The sequence below is a fragment of the Castor canadensis genome, chromosome 18, assembly GCF_047511655.1.
Source record: "Castor canadensis chromosome 18, mCasCan1.hap1v2, whole genome shotgun sequence".
Taxonomy (NCBI): Eukaryota; Metazoa; Chordata; class Mammalia; order Rodentia; family Castoridae; genus Castor; species Castor canadensis.
In genome coordinates, this window is record NC_133403.1 from 45608338 (window position 1) to 45631024 (window position 22687).

General features: G+C 53.7%; 1 protein-coding gene across 5 annotated transcripts; it reads left to right on the forward strand.

The window, feature by feature from the left end:
- Nucleotides 1-531: 531 nt before the first annotated feature.
- Piwil1 (piwi like RNA-mediated gene silencing 1) lies at nucleotides 532-21626 on the forward strand. 5 transcript variants are annotated; one of them, XM_074060627.1, is made up of 22 exons: nucleotides 532-734; nucleotides 1575-1636; nucleotides 2913-2993; nucleotides 3376-3487; nucleotides 4681-4806; nucleotides 5232-5446; nucleotides 5628-5749; nucleotides 6890-6970; nucleotides 7257-7454; nucleotides 7783-7894; nucleotides 9855-9981; nucleotides 10126-10243; nucleotides 10624-10738; nucleotides 11734-11921; nucleotides 12178-12250; nucleotides 15811-16011; nucleotides 16123-16226; nucleotides 16946-17016; nucleotides 17157-17310; nucleotides 18053-18178; nucleotides 20071-20218; nucleotides 20307-21626. In XM_074060627.1, exons 3-22 carry the CDS (start codon nucleotides 2916-2918, stop codon nucleotides 20421-20423), a joined length of 2586 nt encoding a protein of 861 aa, XP_073916728.1. In that variant the 5' UTR covers nucleotides 532-734; nucleotides 1575-1636; nucleotides 2913-2915; the 3' UTR covers nucleotides 20424-21626. The 5 variants fall into 5 exon arrangements, with proteins under 5 accessions (XP_073916728.1, XP_073916729.1, XP_073916731.1 ...); XM_074060628.1 differs by having other exon boundaries at nucleotides 4689-4806; XM_074060630.1 differs by lacking the exons at nucleotides 20071-20218; nucleotides 20307-21626 and adding an exon at nucleotides 18979-20041.
- Nucleotides 21627-22687: the final 1061 nt, after the last annotated feature.

The following is a 22687-nucleotide window of genomic DNA, read 5'->3' on the forward strand; positions in this document are numbered from 1 at the left end:
TCCCAAGACACATAAGGAATCACCGAGGCGCACTTTGGCACGCATGCACCGGATACGCCCTTTGTTGATTTGGAACACTAAGCTTTTAGGTACACAGCCGCCTATCACCTTGGCTTCCTTCCCACGCAGTTTTACTTTCTTTTGAAGCAAACATCAAAATCTCACGTTTCCGGTGCGTGAAACAGCTCATGATTTTCAAGGGCCAGGCCAAACTCAAGTTCACACTTTGACTTCCCCGGGCGCTGGAAGCTCACCTGACCGTCATTTCAACGTTTATCTGGAGCTGCCACGTGCACAGCCCGCAGAGCAGGAGGAGCGTGGAGGGGGCGTGGCCTGCAGGACCATGGAGGGGGCGTGGCCCGGGCGGGCCCTGGGCGTGGTCTGGGCGTGACTTGGGCAGGGCTCTTGGGGCCCCGCCCCTTGGAAAACTGCCATCCGCGCGGCAGCCAATCAGAGCGCAGCGCGCGCCCACCTCGCCGTTAATTCCGGCGTCACGTGCGCGCCTCTGCTTCTCCTTCTGCGGCGCGTCTGTGTCCGTCCGCCGGGAAAAGGGGACCCTGCCGGCCACCCCCCCACGCCCACCCTGGACGCTCAGGCGGCCCGCGAGGGGGCGGAGGGCGCGTGGCCCGGCGGCGGGGACGGGCGCGGAGGGATCGGGCCGTTGAGGCTGTTGGCAGGAGCGAGGCGGCAGAAAGTGGGCGGCGCGCTCCTCGGGCGTGAGGCAGGTGAAGCAGGTGAGGCAGGTGTGAGGCTGCGGGTCGGGGCCGCAGCGAGAGCCCCGCGGCATCGACAGGGGTCCTGCCCGGCCCCCGGAACCGAGACCGAGACCGAGACCTGGGCCGAGCCAGGCGAGGCGCGGCGCGGGGATGGGGGCGCGTACCCGCACCCGCGCCTCCATCTACCTGTGTCTGCACGCATTGGCCCCCGCGCCGGCACCGGGTCCCTTCTGCGCCCGGCTACCGTCACCCCTGGGACTTAGGAGAAGCCTCGCCTGGAGTTAGGACGTTCTGGGGCTCCCACACCTCTGCGGGGTCTGGACGCCTTTTTTAGGCTCTGGCGGTAAAGGAGTGGGTGCAAAAAAAAAAATTTTTTTTTAATTTAATTTAAAAAGTCGTCCCCCTCCTGGAGCCTGGGGCTCAGGAGAGCCAGGAAATAGGGCGAGCAGGTGGTATAATGGGGCCTTGTGGGGTGGCAGTGAAGGGCTGTTGGCTCTGTGGCTTGGAGGCAGGCTTTCTAGGCAGGTAGACGGCACCCCCAGGTAGGGTTTTGGAGAGGAAGCAAGGAAGTTTTGTGGCTGGATGGAAAGACTTTTGCCTTCCTTGGTAACTTCGCTGTCCTAAGCTAGAACAGCATGCGGCATGTTCTTTGTTTTCCTTTCTGGTTGTGGGAGGAAAAAAAAAAAAACCATGTCGAGTAAAATTACCACCTTAGTGGTTTCAAGTGCATGCAGCAGTCGTGCTTGAACATGTGTGTTAAAGATCGCGATGGAATTGCATTGCTGGGTAGATAGAAGCCATTTCTGCGTAAGTGTTCTCACTAACTAATGTCACTGGAAGCACGAATTTGTTTCTTAGGAGTAGCAGCAGCGGCATCCAAACTGGAAGGGAGGCCACGCTGAGAACCTGAACCACATTGGGTAAGCCTGGACGCCGAGTCGTTGTGGGGAATGGCAGTGCCCGCTCAGGCAGTGGTCATCAGAACCACCTGGAGGACTGATCCAGATGGGCTGGGCGCAGGGGACCCAGCCCAGAGTCTGCAGCTACTCTGAGAAGCGCCTGCACCTTTGAAAATATTCCCCATAGGGCACGCTGTGCTCCGGCGATTTGGAGTCTGTAAGACTTACTTTGCGCAATGCTGGTAGGGTGCAGAGGGCTAACTCGGATGGGCGGTCAGTCTGGAGGCATGTGACTTTTGAAAGGCAGGCAAGGAGACGACATATCATGTAGGTGCCATTGCAGTATGGTGGCACACTGGAGCCCGTGGAAAGGCTCAGGATAAGCTGTGGCACAGGGTGAGTCACCAAGTAGATGTGGCTGGTGAGGAGAAGAGAGTTTGCCTTTGCTGGAGTCCCCTACTTGTGAGGTGTTGTAAATACAGCCATGGTTAGGATAAGACTCAGCATTAGTTGTAGCAATAAAGTGTTGATTCAGACTGTGAAGGTTGCTCAAGATCACCTGTCTACAGGGGCCCTGGAACTGGGATGACACCATCTTCTCCCCAAGGTGGGAAAGGGGTGATGTGTCTGCTCCCGGCAAACACTTAAAGCAGGGGCGGAAAAGAGCAGCAAGCTGATTGCGTGGTTGTGGGGGTTGGGGGGCACAAAAGGAGCAGCATAGAGACAGAAGCCCCCATAGCTTTTCTTCAGAGACAAAGTGGATGGCTGTGTGCTCACTCAGAGGAACAAGGTCACAGGTAATGGATGAGAACGTGAGGAGGTTCAAGCTGCAGGAGAGTGCATTGGGCCTTGCTGTAAACTCGTCCCAAGGCCAGCTTCAGACACAAGTCTGTACAGATCCCACGTGGGGGAGAAGCAGCCAGTCACCACAGCTCAGTTGTCTGAGCACTTTTCATCCTAAGTCTGTTCATTATAAATAATTCACTTGCTAATTAAATCTATTGGAGTATTAGCCCTACCACCGAGCACTGGCCGGGCCACCGTGAGTACCCACGCTTGTTGGAAGAGGAGCGCTGCCTTACAAAACTGGGCTGGGCTGGGTTGTGGCTCAGTGCGAGGGTGATTGCCTGGTGTGTGCAAGGCCTTCCTGGGTTCTGTCTGCAGTACAGCTGAAAACCCAAAGAGGCTGTGCTCCTCACCTAGGAGATTACCTTAGGATCTTAAATGATGTTAAGGGTGATGCTGTAAGAAATGATCGAAAATATGAAGTACTGTCCTCACAATTTTCCCTCTCTAGAAAATGACTGGGCGAGCCAGGGCCAGAGCCCGGGGACGGGCCCGCGGCCAGGACACTGTGCAGCATGTTGGGGTCGCCGCGGTGAGCACCTACCTTTTCAAACCCTGCAGTCTCTCGCCCCTTGATCAGCTTGAGCTGTAAAAGTAAAATAAAAACTTGGTCTGGACTTGTGGCTGCACATGCAGAGCAGACTTGTAGCATGCAGGAGGCCCCAGCTTCCATCCCTAGCCCCAGCACCAAAATAAATCTGTGCCAGGAAGGAGGCAGGAACTAAGTGAGTACAGAAGCTGATTCCTTATTTGGCTTCTATCGTCTCAAGATTTCTTTTAAGAATAAAGTTTTGATCACTAACTTAGATAGGTATTGCTTGAATGTCTTGGACTAGTTTAAGAGTGGCTGTTTTCTCTGGTACCTGGACACTTGACATAAAAGAACACGTTCTCTATTTGTGTACGGACCCCAGAGTCAGCAGCCTGGGTTTATTCAGCCTGGACGTCAGCAGCCACCAGCAGAGGGGGACTTGGTTGGCCGAGGACGGCAGAGAGCAGCAGTTGGAGCCACAACCAAGTCACAAGGTGAAAGGGGGGTGGAGGGTGACACAGATACAGGATGGCAGCCATACAGACTGCTCCTACCAGGGCCAGCCACACTTCTTTGCAAAGAACAGAGGTCTGTTCTCTGTGCGCCCATGGGGTGGAGATTCACGGGATTTCTTTTCTCCCTGAAAATGAAAGAGAGCATAAGCTTTACAGGACCCCACATTAAGGCGTCTAAAGGAATCGAATTTCAAATCAACAGTTTGCTTCTTATACACTAATACCAATTTTACAACATTTTCTGGGCATCTTTAGTGATATCATCAAAATCTGGACCAACTTCTACTTAGAAAACTTGTTTTCTCACGTGGTATTGGATATCGGAGCAGGCCTGAGCCCACCATCCACTCTCCTGGGTGCTTTTCCAAAGCTGACCCAAGCTTCAGGGAAGCTAGAAATTCTACTTCTAGTAGACATTGCTCCCAAAATAAAGTTATGTTTTTTCTGAAGAAGAATGAGGAATTGGTTTCCAGAGAGTCCATTAATAAGTTCTTCTACAGAAGATAACATGGTCATTAACATAGCTAGAATGTTAACACTTGGTTTCAAACCCTGCATACATTCTCTTTGGGCCACATGACATTATTGAGTTCAGATACTTGATTGTATATTTTCTGCACATTAAGTGACTTAATTTAGGTTCTTAGAACTGTAGTTGTTGGAATAAGCAGCAGCTGATGAATATAATCAACCCCAGTACAAGATGTGCACCGTGGTATGGGATCCACACAGCTGGGCGTCCATTCTGCTGCATGTTTAAGGGAATCAAATAGTGAGAAAGCCATGTGTCAGACTTGCATTCTCTAATCCAGGTTATGATTTAAAACTGTGAACTGCTCCCTACAGCTCTGATTACAGCATGACAGATGGGAAAGGTCTAACGTCAAGACCCTTAGGACTCACAATTCAGAACTGTTTCCCAGCCAACAAACACATAGCCCAGTGCTTTGTACCACAGTCCGCTTTCCTGCACCTTTTAAACCGATGTTGTCTTGTCAGTAGCAATTGAGTCTGCCCTGGCTAGGACATGTTCACTAAGGTATCTTTCTCTGGCAGCCAGCAGCCAGAGGTGCTGCCTTTGCACCTCTGCATCCTTGGGGCATCTTGGAACACTATGGAATGGTACTGACCTTCCTTCCAGGTGTGTGAGCCACTTTTCTTTCCTGTCCAAGAACTCCAGATATCCGCTGGGTTTCAGGAGCTGTCGTTGGCAGAGAGAGGAGGGCGCCGTAGAGACTTTCATGACCTTGGTGTGAACACAAGACAGAACCTAGACCATGTCAAAGAATCAAAGACAGGTAGGCTACTTGAAAACACCATTTCAGGGGGCCACTTTCCAAGGTCACGGGGCAGTGGCTCAAAGTCCTTTGTCTGCCTGCTTACCTGTGTGGTACTGCACCCCGAAGGAAAAGTAGCCTTCCGTCCCGCCCTCTCCCAGCCCTGATGAAATAACTCAGAGATGTTTGCACATCTTGAAACATCGTGAAGGTGACAGATCCTTTGGCAGCTCCCATGCCGTGAGGAGACTTGATTGACTTTGGTGAGATCACGTGGTATGTTCTCCTGAAAGTCTGGTTCTTCAGAACCTCCCTGGAGAGCTAGGGTCCCCAAAGCCAGAGGTCCAGGAGTGCAGCCGCTGACTGCTGCTCTCAGCTTTATTTCAGAGACTTATGGGAAGGGTGACCTTGACGTGGGAGCTGAGTGGGGATGGCTGGCTCCTCAGGCTCCTCTGGCATCATCGTGAGGCTGAGCACCAACCACTTCCGGCTGACGTCTCGCCCGCAGTGGGCGTTGTATCAGTACCACATTGACTACAACCCGCTGATGGAGGCTCGCAGGCTGCGCTCCGCTCTGCTTTTCCAGCATGAAGATCTCATTGGAAGGTGTCATGCTTTTGATGGGACGATATTATTTTTGCCTAAAAGACTTCAGCACAAGGTTATTTCACACCTGGATGGGCAGAGGGAGGTGGGGTATCCACTCAAATAGGGCTCCCTGTTGGAGGATGCATGGTGCCGTGCAGAGGGCTTGGTGGTGCTGCCTTGCTAAAGGGGCACCACATGACTGGGCTCCATCTGCTTTTAAAAGTTAAGAGCTGCATTTCCACCTCTGGCCTCAGGTCACAGAAGTTTTTAGTCAGACCCGGAATGGAGAGCACGTGAGAATCACGATCACCCTGACCAATGAGCTCCCGCCGACCTCGCCCACGTGCCTGCAGTTCTACAATATCATCTTCAGGAGGTAAGGGCAGGTTCGGTCACAGCGAGCAGGAGCTGCCCAGTGAGCGTCTGCGGGTCCACTCGTAGATGCTGCAGTGTCACCGTCACAAGTGTCTCCACCCTGTTTTTTAAGCTATGCTTTACTGATGTAAAATTTATTTCCTTGCCATTGGTATTCTGTCTTTGACTCCTTGTTCATGCTGACATTGGGTCTTTTTTCTTTTTTCTTTTTTTTTTTTTTTTTTTTTTTGGTACTGGGGATTGAACTTGGGGCCTTGCACTTGGCTAGGTAAGCACCCTTCCACTTGAGCCATGCCTCCACCCCTGACATCAGGTCTTTGAAATACCGTTTGCACTGTATTAGGAAAATGTACACTTTGGTGCGTCTCACTGGCTGTACTCCCATGGTAGGTGCTGGGGCAGGGTAAGGACTCATCTGTCATATGGCTCCATGGCTCCTCTCTGGCAGCAGACAGCTGCATGCTGAGTGGTTTGCTTCAGTTGTGGATTTCCAGATCCAAAATTAAAACACATGTTTTGCAAAAGTTCCCAGGTAGGAGGCAGCTGAGCAAGGCTAACAAGAGAAGGTGCTTTTCATTTCTGATTGAGGCTGCTTGTCCATAGCTGTCGCCAATGTAAGACCTTCACTTTGGTAGATGCTTAACTTGGATTAGTGCATCTGGTAGGTTGGTTTTTCTCTGAAAGGATGGTGGCAGACTTTCTGCAGAGCCCGGGGTAGACATTTGGGCCACGTTATCTGATGCACCTGCTCACCCCTGCTGTGGTAGCCTGGGCACAGCCACAGACAACCTGCAAGTGAGTCATCACGGCTTCGTTCCCGTAAAACTGGAGCCATGGCCATGCACATTTAATTTCACTTCATGTTTTTAATCTTTTTGGTTTTTCCAACCCTTAATTTTTTTTTTTTTTTTTTTTTGCAGTACTGGGGGTGAACTCGGGGCCTTGGTGTCGCTGGACAGGCACATTGTGACAAGAGCCATGCCACCAGCTCCAGCCCTAACTCACAGGCCACGTAGGAACAGCTGGGCTGGCCTGGCCACAATGATGGCTTGCCAGCCCTACTCTGAGCACCTGGCCGTTGTGACCATAGTGCCAGAGCTGCCAAAGACCCCCTCTAACTGTTCTGATTTCCGAATTCCAGGCTCCTGAAAATCATGAATTTGCAGCAAATCGGACGGAACTATTATAACCCAAGTGACCCAATTGATGTTCCAAACCACAGGTTTGTGCGACCCTCCCTGTCGTTAGGGGACGGCATCCATCAGTCCATGATCTCCTGAGAAGTTTGTGTGGTGTGGTGGCCCAGGGTTATGGTGCCGTGCGTGCTGAGCTCACACGGTTACTGTAGTTGCTACCGTGCGGTGATGTTTAAGGCCTTGAGAGGAGAAAGCTAGGAACTCCCTGCTCGGGGCCCGGTAGCCAGGTGAAAACGCGGCTCGATGCGGGCAGGGTGCGTGCGCGTGCGGAGGTGGGCAGGGTGGCTTCCTGACTTGTGTTGCACTTGGCAGGTTGGTGATCTGGCCTGGCTTTACCACTTCCATCCTTCAGTATGAGAATAACATTATGCTGTGTACAGATGTCAGCCACAAAGTCCTCCGAAGTGAGACTGTTCTGGACTTCATGTTCAACCTGTACCACCAGACGGAGGAGCACAAGTTTCAAGAACAAGTTTCGAAAGAACTGATAGGTTTAATTGTTCTTACCAAGTAAGACTGCTGCTTAAAGTGCGGTGTAATCTTTCTGCCAGTCCTCAGAGCGTGTGGCTTCCTGGTCCTGTAGTGTTCGAGGTTGAGCAGGGGCAGCAGAGGATGGGACGGGGGTCACCCCAGGGGCATGACTCATCTGCAAAGGACAATACCCTATGATTTTCACTCCCTGTAGTTATAGTCCCGCATTTATCTGTCCCTGTCTCCAGTGGTGCTGTCCTGTATCTCTCCTGGGCATTGCTTGTTCCTAGGACCCTGGAGGAGGTCCTGTTTCAATGTCCACTCCCTGGTTTCCACCAAATGCCCACTGGCCACACTCACCCCACAGGTACAACAATAAGACGTACAGGGTGGATGACATTGACTGGGACCAGAACCCCAAGAGCACCTTCAAGAAGGCGGATGGCTCAGAGGTCAGCTTCCTGGAGTACTACCGGAAGGTAGGAGGCCCCTGAGGCTGTAAAGTACCAGGGTGTTGGGGAAGGAAGGGGGTGTGCTCCATCGGTCTGGCCCATTATCGCTGAGCAAAGGCTCCCTTCCCTTCACTGGCTGGCCCACACAGTGACAAGTGTCCTACCTGGCTCCTTGTTCAGTAGAACAAGAGCACACTTGAATGTGTGTACATGGACAATGGACAGGTACAAGTCAGCAGCTGGTCACACGTCCCTCATTCTGTGGCCAGCTTTCTGTTTGCCTTCACCTGGCAGCAGGATCGCAGGTTGTCAACCCTCCGCATGGTGCCTGACCTTGGACTGGGTGACCTCTGGCCTTTGACTTCCATGTTGACCAGTCACTCACACCCATCTAGTTCTCAGGTCGCTCTAGTCGCTGGTGATCTAGCCTGGTGACTCTGACTCTGGCATGGTCCTGGCTACTCAGAGGTCAGAAGAGGTACATAGTAAGCTGCAAGAGAAGACAGCTAGTGGGGAAGAGGACATTTTGTCCCACACTGCAGACCAGTGTTGGCTGACTTCTCAGAGGACAGACCTGGCCTGACTACACTAGGCCACGCCCGGCGTAATGTGTGCTGTTGAGGTGCGGGAGAAATGTCTCTAGGAAGCTGTCGCTACAGCCTGAAGCTTGCCTCTGAGTGCTAAGATGAACTCAGTTTGTCAGTTTCTGGTAGAGTCTTTCCTGTTGGAAAATTTGGGGTCAGTGAGCTTGTATGCATGTGTTTCCTGCGTGTGAAGTGTGGGATTGACAGTGGCCTTGACCTGGGGAAGGTCCTTTGGCTGGTGGAGCTATAGCCATGGAAGGGAGTGGTGTTCTGGGATTAAAGGTGCAGCAGAGAGTCAGGCCTGTGGGAGAGATGGCCGTGGTCCCTGAAGGGAACCAGAAACAAGGGCCATGCTTTTAGATGGAGGGAAATGCTGGAGAGTTGACAGGCTTTCTGTTTACTTCTTAAGGAGGTAGAGGGGTCCCTAAGGTTCTGTGGTCTGATGAAGGCCTTTGGTGAGATGCAGGAGGGGCCAGCTGTGTGTGTCAATCAGTGGTTGTGAGATGGTGCTGTGGGGGTCCTGCTTGAGATTTTTCTCGTCTGAGATGAGGACGTTCACCTTTTCTCTGGGAGTGCGTTCATTAGTGGACAAAGTGGAGGACAGACAAGAATGTATGGTGCCTTTTCATTCACATGGGCTGTGACCAGGCAGGACCTTGTCACAGGACAGGCATTAGAGCTTGGCAGGTACCTGTCGGCCTGTCAGGAGACTGAGGTCCTTAAATGATGAGGTCTCAGTGATGTTCCCCTTGTGTGGCCAGAGGATTTTTGGGTTTTGGGTAAAGACGGTTCTGAGTTGAGTCAGTGGTGAAGATGAAGGAGCTGCAGGAGGAGCCTCACAACACAGGGCCAGGAGCTCCCGGAATAGTGACTCAACAAGTTGCTGAGTCAGGCCACTGCTAATGTCCTGCAGATGTCACCTGGCGAGCCCCAGGACTTCTGTCTTCTTGCAAGCTGTAAAGCTGGTTGAAGGTAGAGGTTGGTAGCTTCTTGAAGGCTCAGATTTTGTCGGGGTGCTTCCTGACCAGCACTCCTGTGGCCAGCAAGCCCATTCTCCCCACTTACCCCTTGGTGGACTCCCAGAGTGCTGGATTCTCCACACCTTAGTCCTCCAGACTCTCTTCTCTCATGGAGCCCCTGCCACCCAGGAGAGCACACAGGAGCCCTGGCGCTGTGGCAGACACTAAGCGTGTGCACGCACGCTGTCCCGGCTCGGTTGACGGAAGAGCAGAGGCTCCGCAGAGCTGCCCATGCCAGCCTCTCCCAGGAGGACTCAATGCGTCTCCAGCTTGATTGGAGGAGGGATCCCTTGCTCTTGACTTGAGTTCTTGATTCTAACAAGACTCTCACTGTCGGGTGTGTGCTGGTGTCTGTACAGCAGAGCCCTCTTTCCTCCCGAGCAGCAATATAACCAGGAGATCACTGACCTGAAGCAGCCAGTCCTGGTCAGCCAGCCCAAGCGGAGGAGGGGCCCCGGGGGCACACTGCCCGGCCCCGCCATGCTAATTCCTGAGCTCTGCTACCTCACAGGTACACTGGCCTGGCCTGCATACCTTGCCCGCTCCCTCCCCCAAAGGCCCCAGTGATCCTGCCACCCCTTGCCATTCATACTCTGGTGTGGCTTGGCTTGACAGTCACTTGTTCAGTCGCATACCTATCCCGTTCTGTTTGAAGGCTTGACTGACAAAATGCGTAATGACTTCAATGTGATGAAGGACCTGGCAGTGCACACGCGGCTGACGCCAGAGCAGCGGCAGCGTGAGGTGGGCCGTCTCATCGACTATATCCACAAGTAGGTGCCATGGCCCAGTGACTCCGAGGTCCTGGGGGTGAGGACAGCGCTGGGGAATGGCTATGGCTTGTCCTCTGGTGCCTAGCTGAGGCTCCTGCTTGTGCTCCATGAGCAAGAGAGCTAGCCTCGCAGTCTGTGGCCTCTCCATCCCTCTTCTGGAGAAAGCCAGTGGGACAGAGATAACTGCTCTGGGACCGCTCTGTGTTCTGGCTTTGTTGTCCCCAGGGTTCCTAACTGTGGAGAGAGAAGCAGGGGGGTGACGGGGGACGAGGGCCTGTTTTCCAGGCTGAGGCCAGCCTTGACATGTGCTGCAGGCCACAGTGGGGTCTGTCTGCCGCACTGCCATCTGCGTGACAGTGTCATGTACACATGTTTGACAGGGATGACAATGTGCAGAGAGAGCTCCGAGACTGGGGTCTGAGCTTTGACTCCAATTTACTGTCCTTCTCGGGACGAATCCTGCAGGCTGAGAAGATTCACCAAGGAGGGAAAACAGTAAGGCGTTTCCCAGGCCGTCCTTGGGTGGGATCCAAGCAGATCACAGTGGAGCACATAGGCCTGTCCCATCTGTCTGTGCCAGGCTGTCCTCCCCTCCATCCCTCTGTGCTCTGTCAACTCCTGAAAGCAGCCATTGATGAGCAGGCTCCACTGGGGCAGCCTGGTTCTGGGAATAAGCCATGATCTAGGCAGGCAGGGGTGGAGGGATGGGGGATGCTTTTCGCTTTTAAGCGACAACTCTCAGTGCAGGAGAACCCTGCCGCCTGATTGGGGCACATTTTGTCTGCTACCCGAGCAACGTTTTGCATAGAAAACTCCCCATTTAATGGGCTGTGTTGTTGTCTAAACATTTGTCTGTAAGGGTATGTAGTAAACATTATGCCGCATTTATATTTCTTCTGCAAGTGTTCTCAAAGTAGTTTTATGTAATTGAAGCACTGCAAATTCCAAATTGTTTGAATGTTTTTATAGCAAGTTGTGTACCTCCCACATCTGACAATGCTGTGAATGGTGGTCCAGCAGGGTGACAGTACAGTTTTAACTGCAGTTGTCCTTGTCACCCATAGAAACACTGGGTCCCTGTGCATTATTGTCAGGGACCAGCTGGCCTGGAGGGAGCCTGGGTGTCTGCTGAAAGGTCGTCACAGGTTGCACTTCACTCGGCCTTGCTAGCAGGCGTTTCATAGCTCTCTGTTAGTATGGGGACCTCCATCAAAGAGCTTAAGTGTCCAGCTTTATTTTGTATCTTTATCATGAAGAAATGACACCTGTCTTCATAAGGCCTTAGAAAAGATGGAGAATTCACTAAAGCGTGTAGGAGGAGAGCCCTGGTGAAGTAAGACCATCAGCAGGGAGGGTCATTTTAACCATCCACTGTGATGAGACTGAGGCCTGGCAGTCTTAAGACTAAAAATGCGTAGTGTGGAGCTGATGCCTCCAGCTTCGTCACTGAGAGCAGTGGGAACTCATGGCATCTCTGCCTTTTGTTCTAGTTTGATTACAATCCCCAGTTTGCAGACTGGTCCAAAGAAACCAGAGGCGCACCGTTAATTAGCGTGAAGCCGCTGGATAACTGGCTGTTGATCTATACGCGAAGAAATTATGAAGCAGCCAACTCACTGATCCAAAATCTCTTCAAAGTCACACCAGCCATGGGCATACAGATGAAGAAGGCAGTGATGTAAGCACACACAGTCACTTCTGCCCTGAGGGGACGTGGGGCTGAGAAGCGATGATGCGTGGCTCCGTGTAATGCAGACCCAGGGTTTGAGGAGGGGCAGGGAAGAGAGCAGACAGGGCTGCGGGGCACAGTGTGCGTAAGACTTCAGCCACAGCTCTGCGGGCCTGGTTGTGCTGGCAGCCAGGTGTCCTCTGCAGAGGCGGTCCAGTGCACGCCTCACTGTATTCCTTAGTGTTGTCTGTGCACTTCGTCCTAGGATTGAGGTGGATGACAGAACAGAAGCTTATTTAAGAGTCCTGCAGCAGAAGGTCACGTCAGACACCCAGATAGTGAGTAGCTGACGGACACGGGCCATGACAGGGACTGGGACTTTCAGAGGAACATTCGAGGGTCTTGGGACTCTGAAATCCTGTTCACCACGGGAGCCACAGAACACACATTTCCCCTCCATAAGAGCTGAGCTAGTGCTTGTGCTAGGTGTGGGTTAGGAGCTGGTCAGCATGCCCTGCAGGGTGAGGCAGGGGGAGGAACAAGGCCATCTTGAATTTATTCAGACTCAGAGGCTTCCATCGTTCTAGAATATTTGGAAAAACGGACAGCTCTTGGCTGTTCAGCAAGCGTAGGATAATTACGTAGAGACCGCAAGAGGTCAGGGGCCTGTGAGGGAGGCCACCCTGCAAAGCTCAAGGCGAGTGCCATGAGTCTAGACCACTGAGCATGGAGAGTGCGTGTGGGTGGGGCCCTCTCCGGAGCTGGCCCTCCTTGATCTTGGTAAAGGTGCATCACCGTCTGTCATGCACAAAACCCAACCCCCAGAGGAGGGCTGGTGACAGCGGTTGGTCAGTTGAGGATAGCAGGACCCACACTGGGAATCCTTGTGGCCCTGGTATATCATTGCCTGGGCAGGGAGGAGTCAAAGATGGGAAGGAGAGTGGGGAGATCAGGTAGTGGCAGCCACTCGGGGTGAGTGGCTTTACCTGCAGTGTTTTTAGCTGGAATTGGGGTCTTTAGCAGCAGTTTTGGCCTCTTTCTTGTTTCACTGACGTCTGTGGCACAGTGCGGGGGAGGTGGTCTTTGAAGCCAGGCTCCTGTCCATATAGCCTGGCTCGGCCACTTGCTGACCCTGGCAAGAGCTTGGGCTGTATTTACTCCTAACCAAGCAGAAGCAGTAATCAGAGCTGTGGTCTTATTCACATAGCATTTCTGAAGCCTAAATGATGCTGTGAGCTCAGGGTACCCACACAGTCTGCGAGTAACTGCTGTTCCTCATCCCAGCAGGACTCACGCGTTCCTTAGACTCACTTGCCAAGACTTGGCTGTCGGGGGCTTCCTGAGCCACCACCTGTCCAGCCATAGGGTGGGGTTGATCACACTGTCTGCCGCTCTGGGGAGAGAGCCCTGTGCTGTGTGCCTGCCACCAGGCCTTGCAAGCCAGAATGCCCTGGGTACCACCATCTGGCACTCCCGCTAACCCCGTGAGCACACTTGTCAGAAAACATATCAGAAGGAGTCTGAAAAGAGTTTTGACTCTCTTCTGACAAGTTACGTCTTCTCAAATGTCCCCTCTACTCAGGTGCTCTGACAGCTGTGGCATTGTCCGCATTGTTCGTTCTGTTGCTTGATTTGCATCAAAAATGTGGCCTTCACAAGCCTGAGACTGCACCTGGCCAGGGCAGTCAAGCAGGTCGTAGCTCAGGCAGGGAGCCGAGAGTCACCCAGACCTCGCCCTACACGCTCTCCTCTGCCTTTCCACCCTGCCAGAAGCATAGGGAGGTAGCAATAGGGCCAAGGCTGGAGGTTGATGGCAAGGCTGCCTGAAGAGCCTCACTTCACGCCCACCTTCTGCATGGCGTGTCTTGTGTCCTGTTCATACTGAGCCCCATGTGGGGAAGGGGCATCCTGTGTTGTGCTCTCAAAGTAGCCCTTTAATTAAGGTCTCTACCATCATGGTCTCCAGCCTTGTAAAATCTGAGACCAGGACTGCAGCTCATGGTTGGTGCTGGTCACTTCTGCCAGTCAGTGCCTAGGAGTGCAGTGAGGGGCTAGGGTAGCGCAGAGCCGACGGAGCACATCCATTTCTTAGGGTCAGTGCCACGATGATGACTGTTGGGTTTATCTGCCAGTCTGTGACCTGAAACTAGCAGCTCAGAAAGTCCCTGTTACTTTTTGTTCCATAGCATGAGGTTGCCATGGGTATGCTCAGACAACAGTGGGGTGGGCTGCACACAGTGGAATGACAAGTATGCAAGTGACCTGGGGGTGACAGTCTCCTGTGCTGTGGTAGAGAGATGCAGGCGGGAGGGGTGGTGAGCGAGGAGTGTGTGCGCCTCTGGCTTCTTGCTAGTGATGCCTCTGTTGCTGTGACACATGCCTGAGAGGACAACTTAGGGGAAGAAAGATTGACTTTGGCTCATGGTTTCAGCGCATGGCCAGCTGGCTCTGTTTCTGGGCCATTGTGAGGCAGAGCGTCACAGTGGAAGGGCCTGAAGGAACTGTCACTCACCAAACAGACAAGGGAAGGATAGGGAACAAGGCACGCCCCAGGGACCCTGCTTCTCCAGTCAGGCCCAACCTCCTGTTTCCATCAGAGGCTGAACCATGAACCATTCATGGGCTAATCATGGATGAGATCACAGCCTTGGCGTCCAGTCACCTCCCAGAGCTGAACCTTGCTGCCTTGGGGACCAAGCCTTCAGCATTCAGCCATAACGGGCTGCCTTTAGAAAATAATTGAGGAGCCAGGTGTGGTCATGATCCTAGCTGCTCCTGAGGTAGAGATCAGGAGGTCTGAGGCCAGCCCAGGCCAAAAAAAGTTAGTGAGGCCTCATCTCAATCAACCAGCCAGGAGGTGGAGGCTCAGACCTACAGTTCCAGCTGGGCAGGGAGCGGAGGTGGGAGGATCATCGTGGTCTGAGGCCAGACCCAAGTAAGACCACGCGAGGTACCCGTCTAAAAACTTGCTAAGGCAAAATGGGTTGTGGCTCAAGGGGTAGAGCACGTGCCTAGCAAGCCTGAGGCCCTGAGTGCAACACCACCACCACCAAAAACCCTAAGTGATGGCATGTTTCCCGTTGATGCAGAGACATTATGGCGGTAGCACCAAGTCACAGAGGGATTTCCCTGGTACCCTCCTGTCCACCCTCAGCTCCCAGGCCACATGAACACCAGGGGCAGAGACAGACGTAGTGAGACGTGACCTACCTACAAGGCTTCAAACTAAGAAATGGGCAAGCCTTGTGTAACTAGTTGCTCTTGTACCCCACTCTTGGGTGCCACCGGCAGATAACTGGTGTCTCCTGAAAGACGGGACGCCCAAGGTGCAACGTGATATTTTGGGGCTCTAGAAAAAGAGCTGAGCCTCTGGGACTGCATTGGGAAATAGCAGTGAGGTCACAAGCTGGATTTGGCTCTGGGGTTAAGCTTGTGTCCCCAGAACATGGCAGGCAGGGTGGTTCGTTTATGTGCTGGGTTCTGTCATCAGGACTGCCAGGGCTTCCTGGCACGTTTCAATGTTGTGGTCGGGTTCCCCGATCAGAGCACTAAGGGTCTGAAAACCATGGGCCCAGTGACTGCAGGTTGAAGCAGAAACCGTGTATTTGTCCACCCATGAGTCCCCCTTACTCGTGTTCTGTCTTTGAGTGGATGTTCCAGCTGGCCTCAGGTATCCGAGTTCTCACATTGAACGAGGTCAGTCTCCATGCTTCCCTGGCACAGCACCCAGCACCTAGCACCTACTTGAGTGTGACCATTGTCCCTGTCATGTCAGACTGATACAGGAGGGCGGTGAGTGTATGGCTTCTCACCCACATGGGAGCCCGGTGTCTGACTTCCCCTTTACGCCTGACCTTTGCGTCCTAGTCGTTTACACTGAGGCTTTGTGTGTTCTTAGGTTGTCTGCTTGTTGTCAAGTAACCGGAAGGACAAGTACGACGCCATTAAGAAGTTTCTGTGCACAGACTGCCCCACCCCCAGTCAGTGCGTGGTGGCCCGGACGCTCGGCAAGCAGCAGACCGTTATGGCCATCGCCACCAAGATCGCCCTGCAGATGAACTGCAAGATGGGTGGCGAGCTCTGGAGGGTGGACATGCCCGTGAGTCTGCTCCCACTGGCAGATACACCATGGGGTGGGCGGTCAGGGCAGGAGATGGCTAGGTAAGTGTCACTGTGGCCTGCGGGTCTGAGGCCACTGTTCTCGCCAAAGCTGAAGCTGGCCATGATAGTTGGCATCGACTGTTACCACGACACCACGGCCGGGCGGAGGTCCATTGCAGGGTTCGTTGCCAGCATCAACGAAGGCATGACCCGGTGAGTGAGGGGCAGGTGGCTGCGGGGACTGGTCAGACGGGCGGGGGCGTGAGCCTGGCCAGAGCCTGGAGCTGTGAGGTGCAGAAGCCCACTGGGTCTGGGCTTCTGTCTGTTCTGCCACACTCGGGAAGGAAGATCACTTGCTCCCTGAGTGCGCTCAGGCTTGTCCTCGCTCTGCAGCAGGAGAATGGTGTCTGGTGCTGGCTTTGTCTGTGACTAGCGTTGGTGATGCGTGTTGTTAAGTGTGGCCATCTCTATGGATTTCTCTAATGATTGACAGGGGTCCCTGTGGAAGACCCGGTTCACCCAGACACTTGTATTTGAACACAGTAGTTATTTTCAGTGTCTATCTTGGAATGAAGGGAATTGCCAAGAGCAGCAGAGAGTGAAAATAGATGGCCTGTTAGCTGTCGGTGTTACTAGTGGCTGGGCGTGTCGAGGCCTTCGGCACTTAGAGCCGTGTCTCAGGAGTGTGACTTTGGTAATGTCCCCGCACGTGGAATTGTGTTACTGACTTGTAGTTAGAGAAGACTCAGATTGTGGTTTTGGACGGGATTTACGTCTCTTGCTACGTGTTACTTAAGGCTTCATAACGTGTGTGCAGATGTTGGAGCCATCTAAGGAAGTTAGGAGAGGAGTACGAGAGCAGCCTAGCTGGAGTAGCCGGCCGACTGCCCACCTATGTGGGTCCTCACCCAGCCCTGCTTTTCTCTGAACAGCTGGTTCTCCCGCTGCGTCTTTCAGGACCGAGGCCAGGAGCTGGTGGACGGGCTCAAGGTGTGCTTGCAAGGTGGGTCTGTGCGCTCACCAGTCCTCTGCCTGTGGTCCCTAACCAGTGGCCCTTGGAGCTGTGCCTGGATGGGGCCCGGGGTGTGGGAGTTGCGTACCGTTGTGCTCAGTACAAGCTCCTTGAACCCCGGCCTCTTTCAGCTGCTCTGAGAGCTTGGAACACCTGCAATGAGTACATGCCCAGCCGCATCATCGTGTACCGTGATGGCGTGGGGGATGGGCAGCTGAAGACCCTGGTCAACTACGAGGTCCCCCAGTTCCTGGACTGCCTCAAGTCTGTTGGTAGAGGTTACAAGTGAGCACGCTACCCGCCGAGCCCAAACCCTTTAAAACTGCACCATTGCTCTCTGAAATTAGTGTCACCAGTTCACAGGGGTGGGGAGTAGGGTGTGGAACCTTCTGGCAGACCACTCACTGCCGGGGAAGTCGGCCCCGCAGGGGAGAAGGACCAGTCAAGGCAGCGTTCTTGGGCAGGGAGTCCACTTCCCTCGATGGGGCCATGTGGTGCTGGTGCGTGCGCCATGCGGCAGCCTGAGGAGTCACGGGGCTGCCGGGGTGGGCAGGGCAGTCCACGGTGTCCAAGCTGGAAGAAGTTCTGACCATGAAAATCAAGTGCTTCCTCTTGAAACCTGCCGTAGTGCCACATGTCTCCCTGATGCGCCAGGAGCCAGTAGTTCTGAAAACGGTCAGGTTAGACTTGCACGCTGTCTGAATGAGCTCCCCTCAACCCACAGGACCTGAGAGTGGACGGTGTTCCCATGTAGAGGGGAGTGCCCCCTGCAGGCTTTAAATGATGCATGTTGGTGACCTTGGTCTGAAAGGCACCACACTTAGCTGGCCTCATGTCACTCACGGGCACACAGGTGTCCACTCCTGTTCCTCAGTGCTATCCAGAGGAAGGCTCTGGCCCATCCTCCACAGCTTGGGCAGATGATGCCCCCAAGAAACAGCCTCCTCCCCAGGGGACTGCGTGATGTCGGCTGAGTGCCTGGCAGTGTCGCCAGCTCTGTGTGGTTACATTCCTCATCATCTTTTAGCCCAAGACTGACAGTGATTGTGGTGAAGAAGCGTGTGAACGCCAGGTTCTTTGCCCAGTCTGGAGGAAGACTCCAGAACCCACTGCCTGGGACAGTCATCGACGTGGAGGTCACCCGTCCTGAGTGGTGAGTCACCTTCTGGGGCCTGGGGACCTTACCAGCGTCAGCGCATTCACTTTTGGTCCTCTCGCTGGGTTTTCCTGAATCTAATTGTTGAGCTAGCTTGGCCTGGCAGTGTCACCGAAGCCCGTGACGCTGCAGGTTCTGTCTGTCTGTCGGGGTGTTGGTTTCACTGAGGCTAGGAGTGACTCGGCTCGCACAGGTGGTGGCTGTATTTTCACCCGTTATAACCTCACCCAGATTCTTTCCCTGCAGAAATGTTCAGATGTGTTAGGGTTGTGCTTCTCTGAAGCCAGCGCTGAGGAAGCTGGCTGCATGGCAGCAAAGCCACACACCGCCCTGAGAAGGGCCAGTGAGGGCCAATGGGAGGGAGAGGACATGTGGGCACAAGGTCCCGGCCTCTTAGCATGTAGGGCTCCACGGTAAGGTGAAGACACGTCCATGCTCTGTGAGCGTCCCCACCTGGGCTGCGGGGCAGTCAGCACTGACCTCAGTTGGTCCAAGCTCGCCTGTGTGAGGGGCACCAGCAGGTTTCTGGGAGTCCTGGGGTTGGAGTGTTGGCCTCAGGGCCACACTTGTGCCTGTCACTGTGCCTGCCCAGACCCCCAGCAGGGAGGCAGCACTACTGTTACTGCTGACCTGAAGTTGGAGAGTTCCAGAATCTGAAATTGGAGTGTGTTAAGTAGGAACACTGACCAGTGCTAACTTACTTGCGCAGCCGGGAGAGCCTTTATCTTCTCAACTGCAGCTGGACGGTGCGGGAGTTTTTATCCTGAAATGCATGGTTGGGGTTCTCTCCTCCTCAGAGGCTGGTGGCTTGTTGGTTCAGAGGGATTCCTCCATGTTGGGGATGGATGTCAGCCACACAGCCAGAGAAGGCGGAGGAGCCGCTGGGCATTGTGTCCTGTGGGATCCTCTAACCCTCGTGGCCCAGTATGCTCTGAAGACCAGGACCTGAGGACAGGCCTGCCTTGAGCCAAGGAGTGGTGCCGCCTGGCTGAGTCGCAAGGACCCATAGCTCCGTGCTCTACTCAGCCCTCTAGGGTCTCGGGGAGAAGCCCACCCTGGGAAGAAGTGGGCTGTTCTCGTTGACAGCAATCAGAACAAAATACACTTAACTCTGGGGCTAAATCTTGATTCTCGCTCTGCCGCTGTCTCCCCATTCTTTTGGGGCAAGTCATTCGGTGTTTCCGGCCCTGTGTGCTGCCATCAGAAGAGAACCCATAGAGCAGTTCTGCCTTCCTGCGTTCTCCAGCTCAGGTGGACATAAGTGATGGAGGTCCAGTCGTGGCGTCTCCTCCTCGGTGTTTACTGTGCAGGAAGCTGGGGAGCGCCACTGCTCTGCCTGCCTTCGCGTGCAGCCTGGGCTCTGCCTCTGCGCTGTGGGTTCTGTTTTCTTTCTCACTCTCAGAGTTTGGTTCTTCATCCTTAATGATTAAAATTAACTGTTTTGCTGTATAACGAGGGGAAGAGCGGGAAGAGCGGGAAGAGGCCCCCGTGGGGGGCGGTCATACCTCGGACGGGGGAGTCACAGCTCCCTGTGGGTCACAGCTCCCTGTGGGTCACAACTCCCCAGCCAAATGCCTGCATCCACCAACTGCTGCTCAGAGCCACTCTGGCAACCTGTCACCTTCCTCCTGTGGGGTGCAGTGGGGAAGAGGCCTGGCAGTGTGACCAGCGTGCTCTGTGGCATTGTGGCAGATATTTAAACAGTCCTGTCCTAACCCTGTCCCTGCACCATTCTGAGTGCTACACGAGTAGGAGTCCTGGCTTGCGGGCACACGCTGGGTCTAAGGGGGATTTAGGTTGCCTTAGGGCCCAAGACCTTTCTACAGAAGAGTCAGGAGTCCCTACGTCAGCTCCCAAAAAGAGCCATGCATGGCACACCGTCTTTGCAGGTATGACTTCTTCATCGTGAGCCAAGCTGTGAGAAGTGGGAGTGTGTCCCCAACACACTATAATGTCATCTATGACAGCAGTGGCCTGAAGCCTGACCACATCCAGCGGCTGACCTACAAACTCTGCCACATCTATTACAACTGGCCGGTGAGTGTCTGTCCCCTGGCTCTCCACCAGCACCTGTTCCCGGAGCGGAGCAGCTCAGCCCAGTGATGGCCTTTCTTTCCTGCCACAGGGTGTCATCCGTGTTCCTGCACCTTGCCAGTACGCACACAAGCTGGCCTTCCTCGTGGGTCAGAGCATCCACAGGGAGCCGAACCTGTCCCTGTCCAACCGCCTCTACTACCTCTAACCGCCAGGCTGCCCTGCAGGACGCTGGGGCTGCCCAGGCATTCACTTTGAAACTCTGTCTAGATGAAACTTGGGAAGGGAACCAGAGGCCCAAAGTTGTAGTTGTTGCTGTTTAGCTGCTTCTTAGTAGGTGAAAGTTAAGATTTTTATATTTGTTTGCTTGTTGTTCCTAGAGTGTTGTGACGGTTTGTTTTGGGAAATTGTGGCTAAGGCACCTCGTCCATAAACAGACTTTCCGAAAGCGGTCAGTGTTTGCGGGTTTGCTTGACAGCGCTGTCCGAGGGGAGCAGGTCCAGCTTGTAAACCTGCCTTAGCTTGATTTCTGAGGTACTGAGTTTGAGGAGGAGAAGGGCACACACAGCAGGATGCCCACCAAAGCTAGAGAGGTTTTACTTGGAAATCTGACAGCTTGCATTTTAAAGATAAAAGCTACCATTAAATAACATACACATGCTTTATTGGGGAAAATGCTTATTTTTATTTTGGGGGGGGGTTGGAGAGGAAGGGATTAAAAGAAGGGTTTTAAATTTTTGCCCAGAGAGACATTTTAAGACTCTTTCACAAGAGGCAGTCGTGAAGTTTTGTGTGGCATGGCCGTTCTTTCATTTTTGCACTGAGACACCATTGTTCTTAAAAGACAAGCTTCAAGTGGCGGCCACCTCATTTGAGTAACAGTGTAGTTTTTATTTTTTTGATTGTATGTATTTTCTCTCCATTTAATTTTTAAAACTGCTGGAGAGCACACAACAAGGATACAATTCCGCTTCTAAAAGTAAATTGTGCCCGGTGTGATGGTTCACGCCTGTAATCCCAATACTCAGGAGGCAGAGGCAGAAGGATCGAGAGTTTGAGGCCAGCCTGGGCTACATAGTGAGACCCTGTCTCAAAAAGCAAAAAGGAAATTGGTGCCACTTCTGGGCACCAGAGTCTGAGGAGAGTTCTGCTGGACGAGCTGCTGCAGGTGCTCAGGGGGAGGGTGGGGTCGGGCTGGCAGGACCCGCACTGCGAAGCTGTCATTTAGTCACTTGTATCTGTGTATTTACATTGTTGTCAGCGATGTCTGCACAGAGGCTTGTCGGGAGTGAGTGACTGCCCTGAGAGCCCTGCAGACACACCCACGACTGTCATGAGCTCGGTGCTGGCCTGCGGGAGCCTGGCTGTAACCCTGCTGCCCTGCAATAAAGCCAACTGTGTGCACTGCCGTGCTGGTCTCGTTGTGTGATGTCTTCACGGCTAGCCTGTCAATGCCCACGGATTGAGAACATCTACCTCTTGCTGCTGAGGCCTGTTGTGGACTTGCAGCCGGTTCCCTCACCTGTCCAGTTTCTAAGCATCAGAAGAAAAGAAACATGGGGAAGGTGCAGTTTCAGAATGCTAGTGCCAGCCCTCGCTGTTAAAGGCAGGGTGCGAAAGGTGCCCCGGCGTTGGGGAGGAAAATCCCATCGTGCAGTCGTCAGGCGTTAACTTGGGTGTTTTTACTTACGGATTTCGAGGCTTGTTAGTAACTTGGGTCATTAAAATCTTCTCCAAGGTGTGAAGTTCTGCGTTGAATCTTCAGAGCCATGAAAATGGGTAACTCACTGCTCCAGAGAGGCTGCACTTGCCCAAGAGCGTCCCTGAAGCAGACAGAAACCTGCCCCCATTAGCCCTGGCTAGGGGGTATTGGTTGGCTCTCAGCTCCACTGGTGGCCTGGCAGGCATCACATGGCCGGTGTGGCAGAGACACGGCCCTGGGCCCCAGGCCACAGTCAGAACCTGGACTTTTAGGGCAAGCCCAGTGGGTCCACCCAGGAATGAAGGCAGCACTCAGCCTGGCTTTGGTTTTGATGAGGCGGGTTTCCTGTGTGAGGTGACAATATGGTCACCACAGTCTAGGTGCATGTCTCAGCCTCACTCCTGGGAGAACACCTTTTCCTCAGGACAGAACCCAGGCTTGCTGCACTTGTCCAAGGTGTCACCACCCCCTCCAACCCCACGCACAGGCCAGTGTCCAGGAACCCACCCCACTGTTCCCACCAGTTTCCTTACTCTCCTCATTCACTCCCAGCAGCCTACAAAACCCACCGCTGCTCCTTCCATGTTAAAACTCAAAGCCCCTGGGCCTGCCGTCAGCTCCTGCTTGATGCACACACTGCTGAGGCTGACATCCCTCCCTTCACACTCGCCTGGTGTCCCCCTTCCTTGGCTGCCTGTCCTCATCCTGCTTCTGCAGATTCTGGTCCCAGCATCCCACACCCAGCTGGTGTCCTCGTGCATCCTCCTGGG

Bases quoted from the DNA above. Each gene is read 5' to 3' on its own strand.
- Piwil1 (XM_074060627.1), top strand. From the start codon at position 2,916: ATGACTGGGCGAGCCAGGGCCAGAGCCCGGGGACGGGCCCGCGGCCAG. The intron at 2,994-3,375 runs GTGAGCACCTAC...TACGGACCCCAG, and splicing joins AGCATGTTGGGGTCGCCGCG to AGTCAGCAGCCTGGGTTTAT. The intron at 4,807-5,231 runs GTAGGCTACTTG...CTGGCTCCTCAG, and splicing joins TGTCAAAGAATCAAAGACAG to GCTCCTCTGGCATCATCGTG.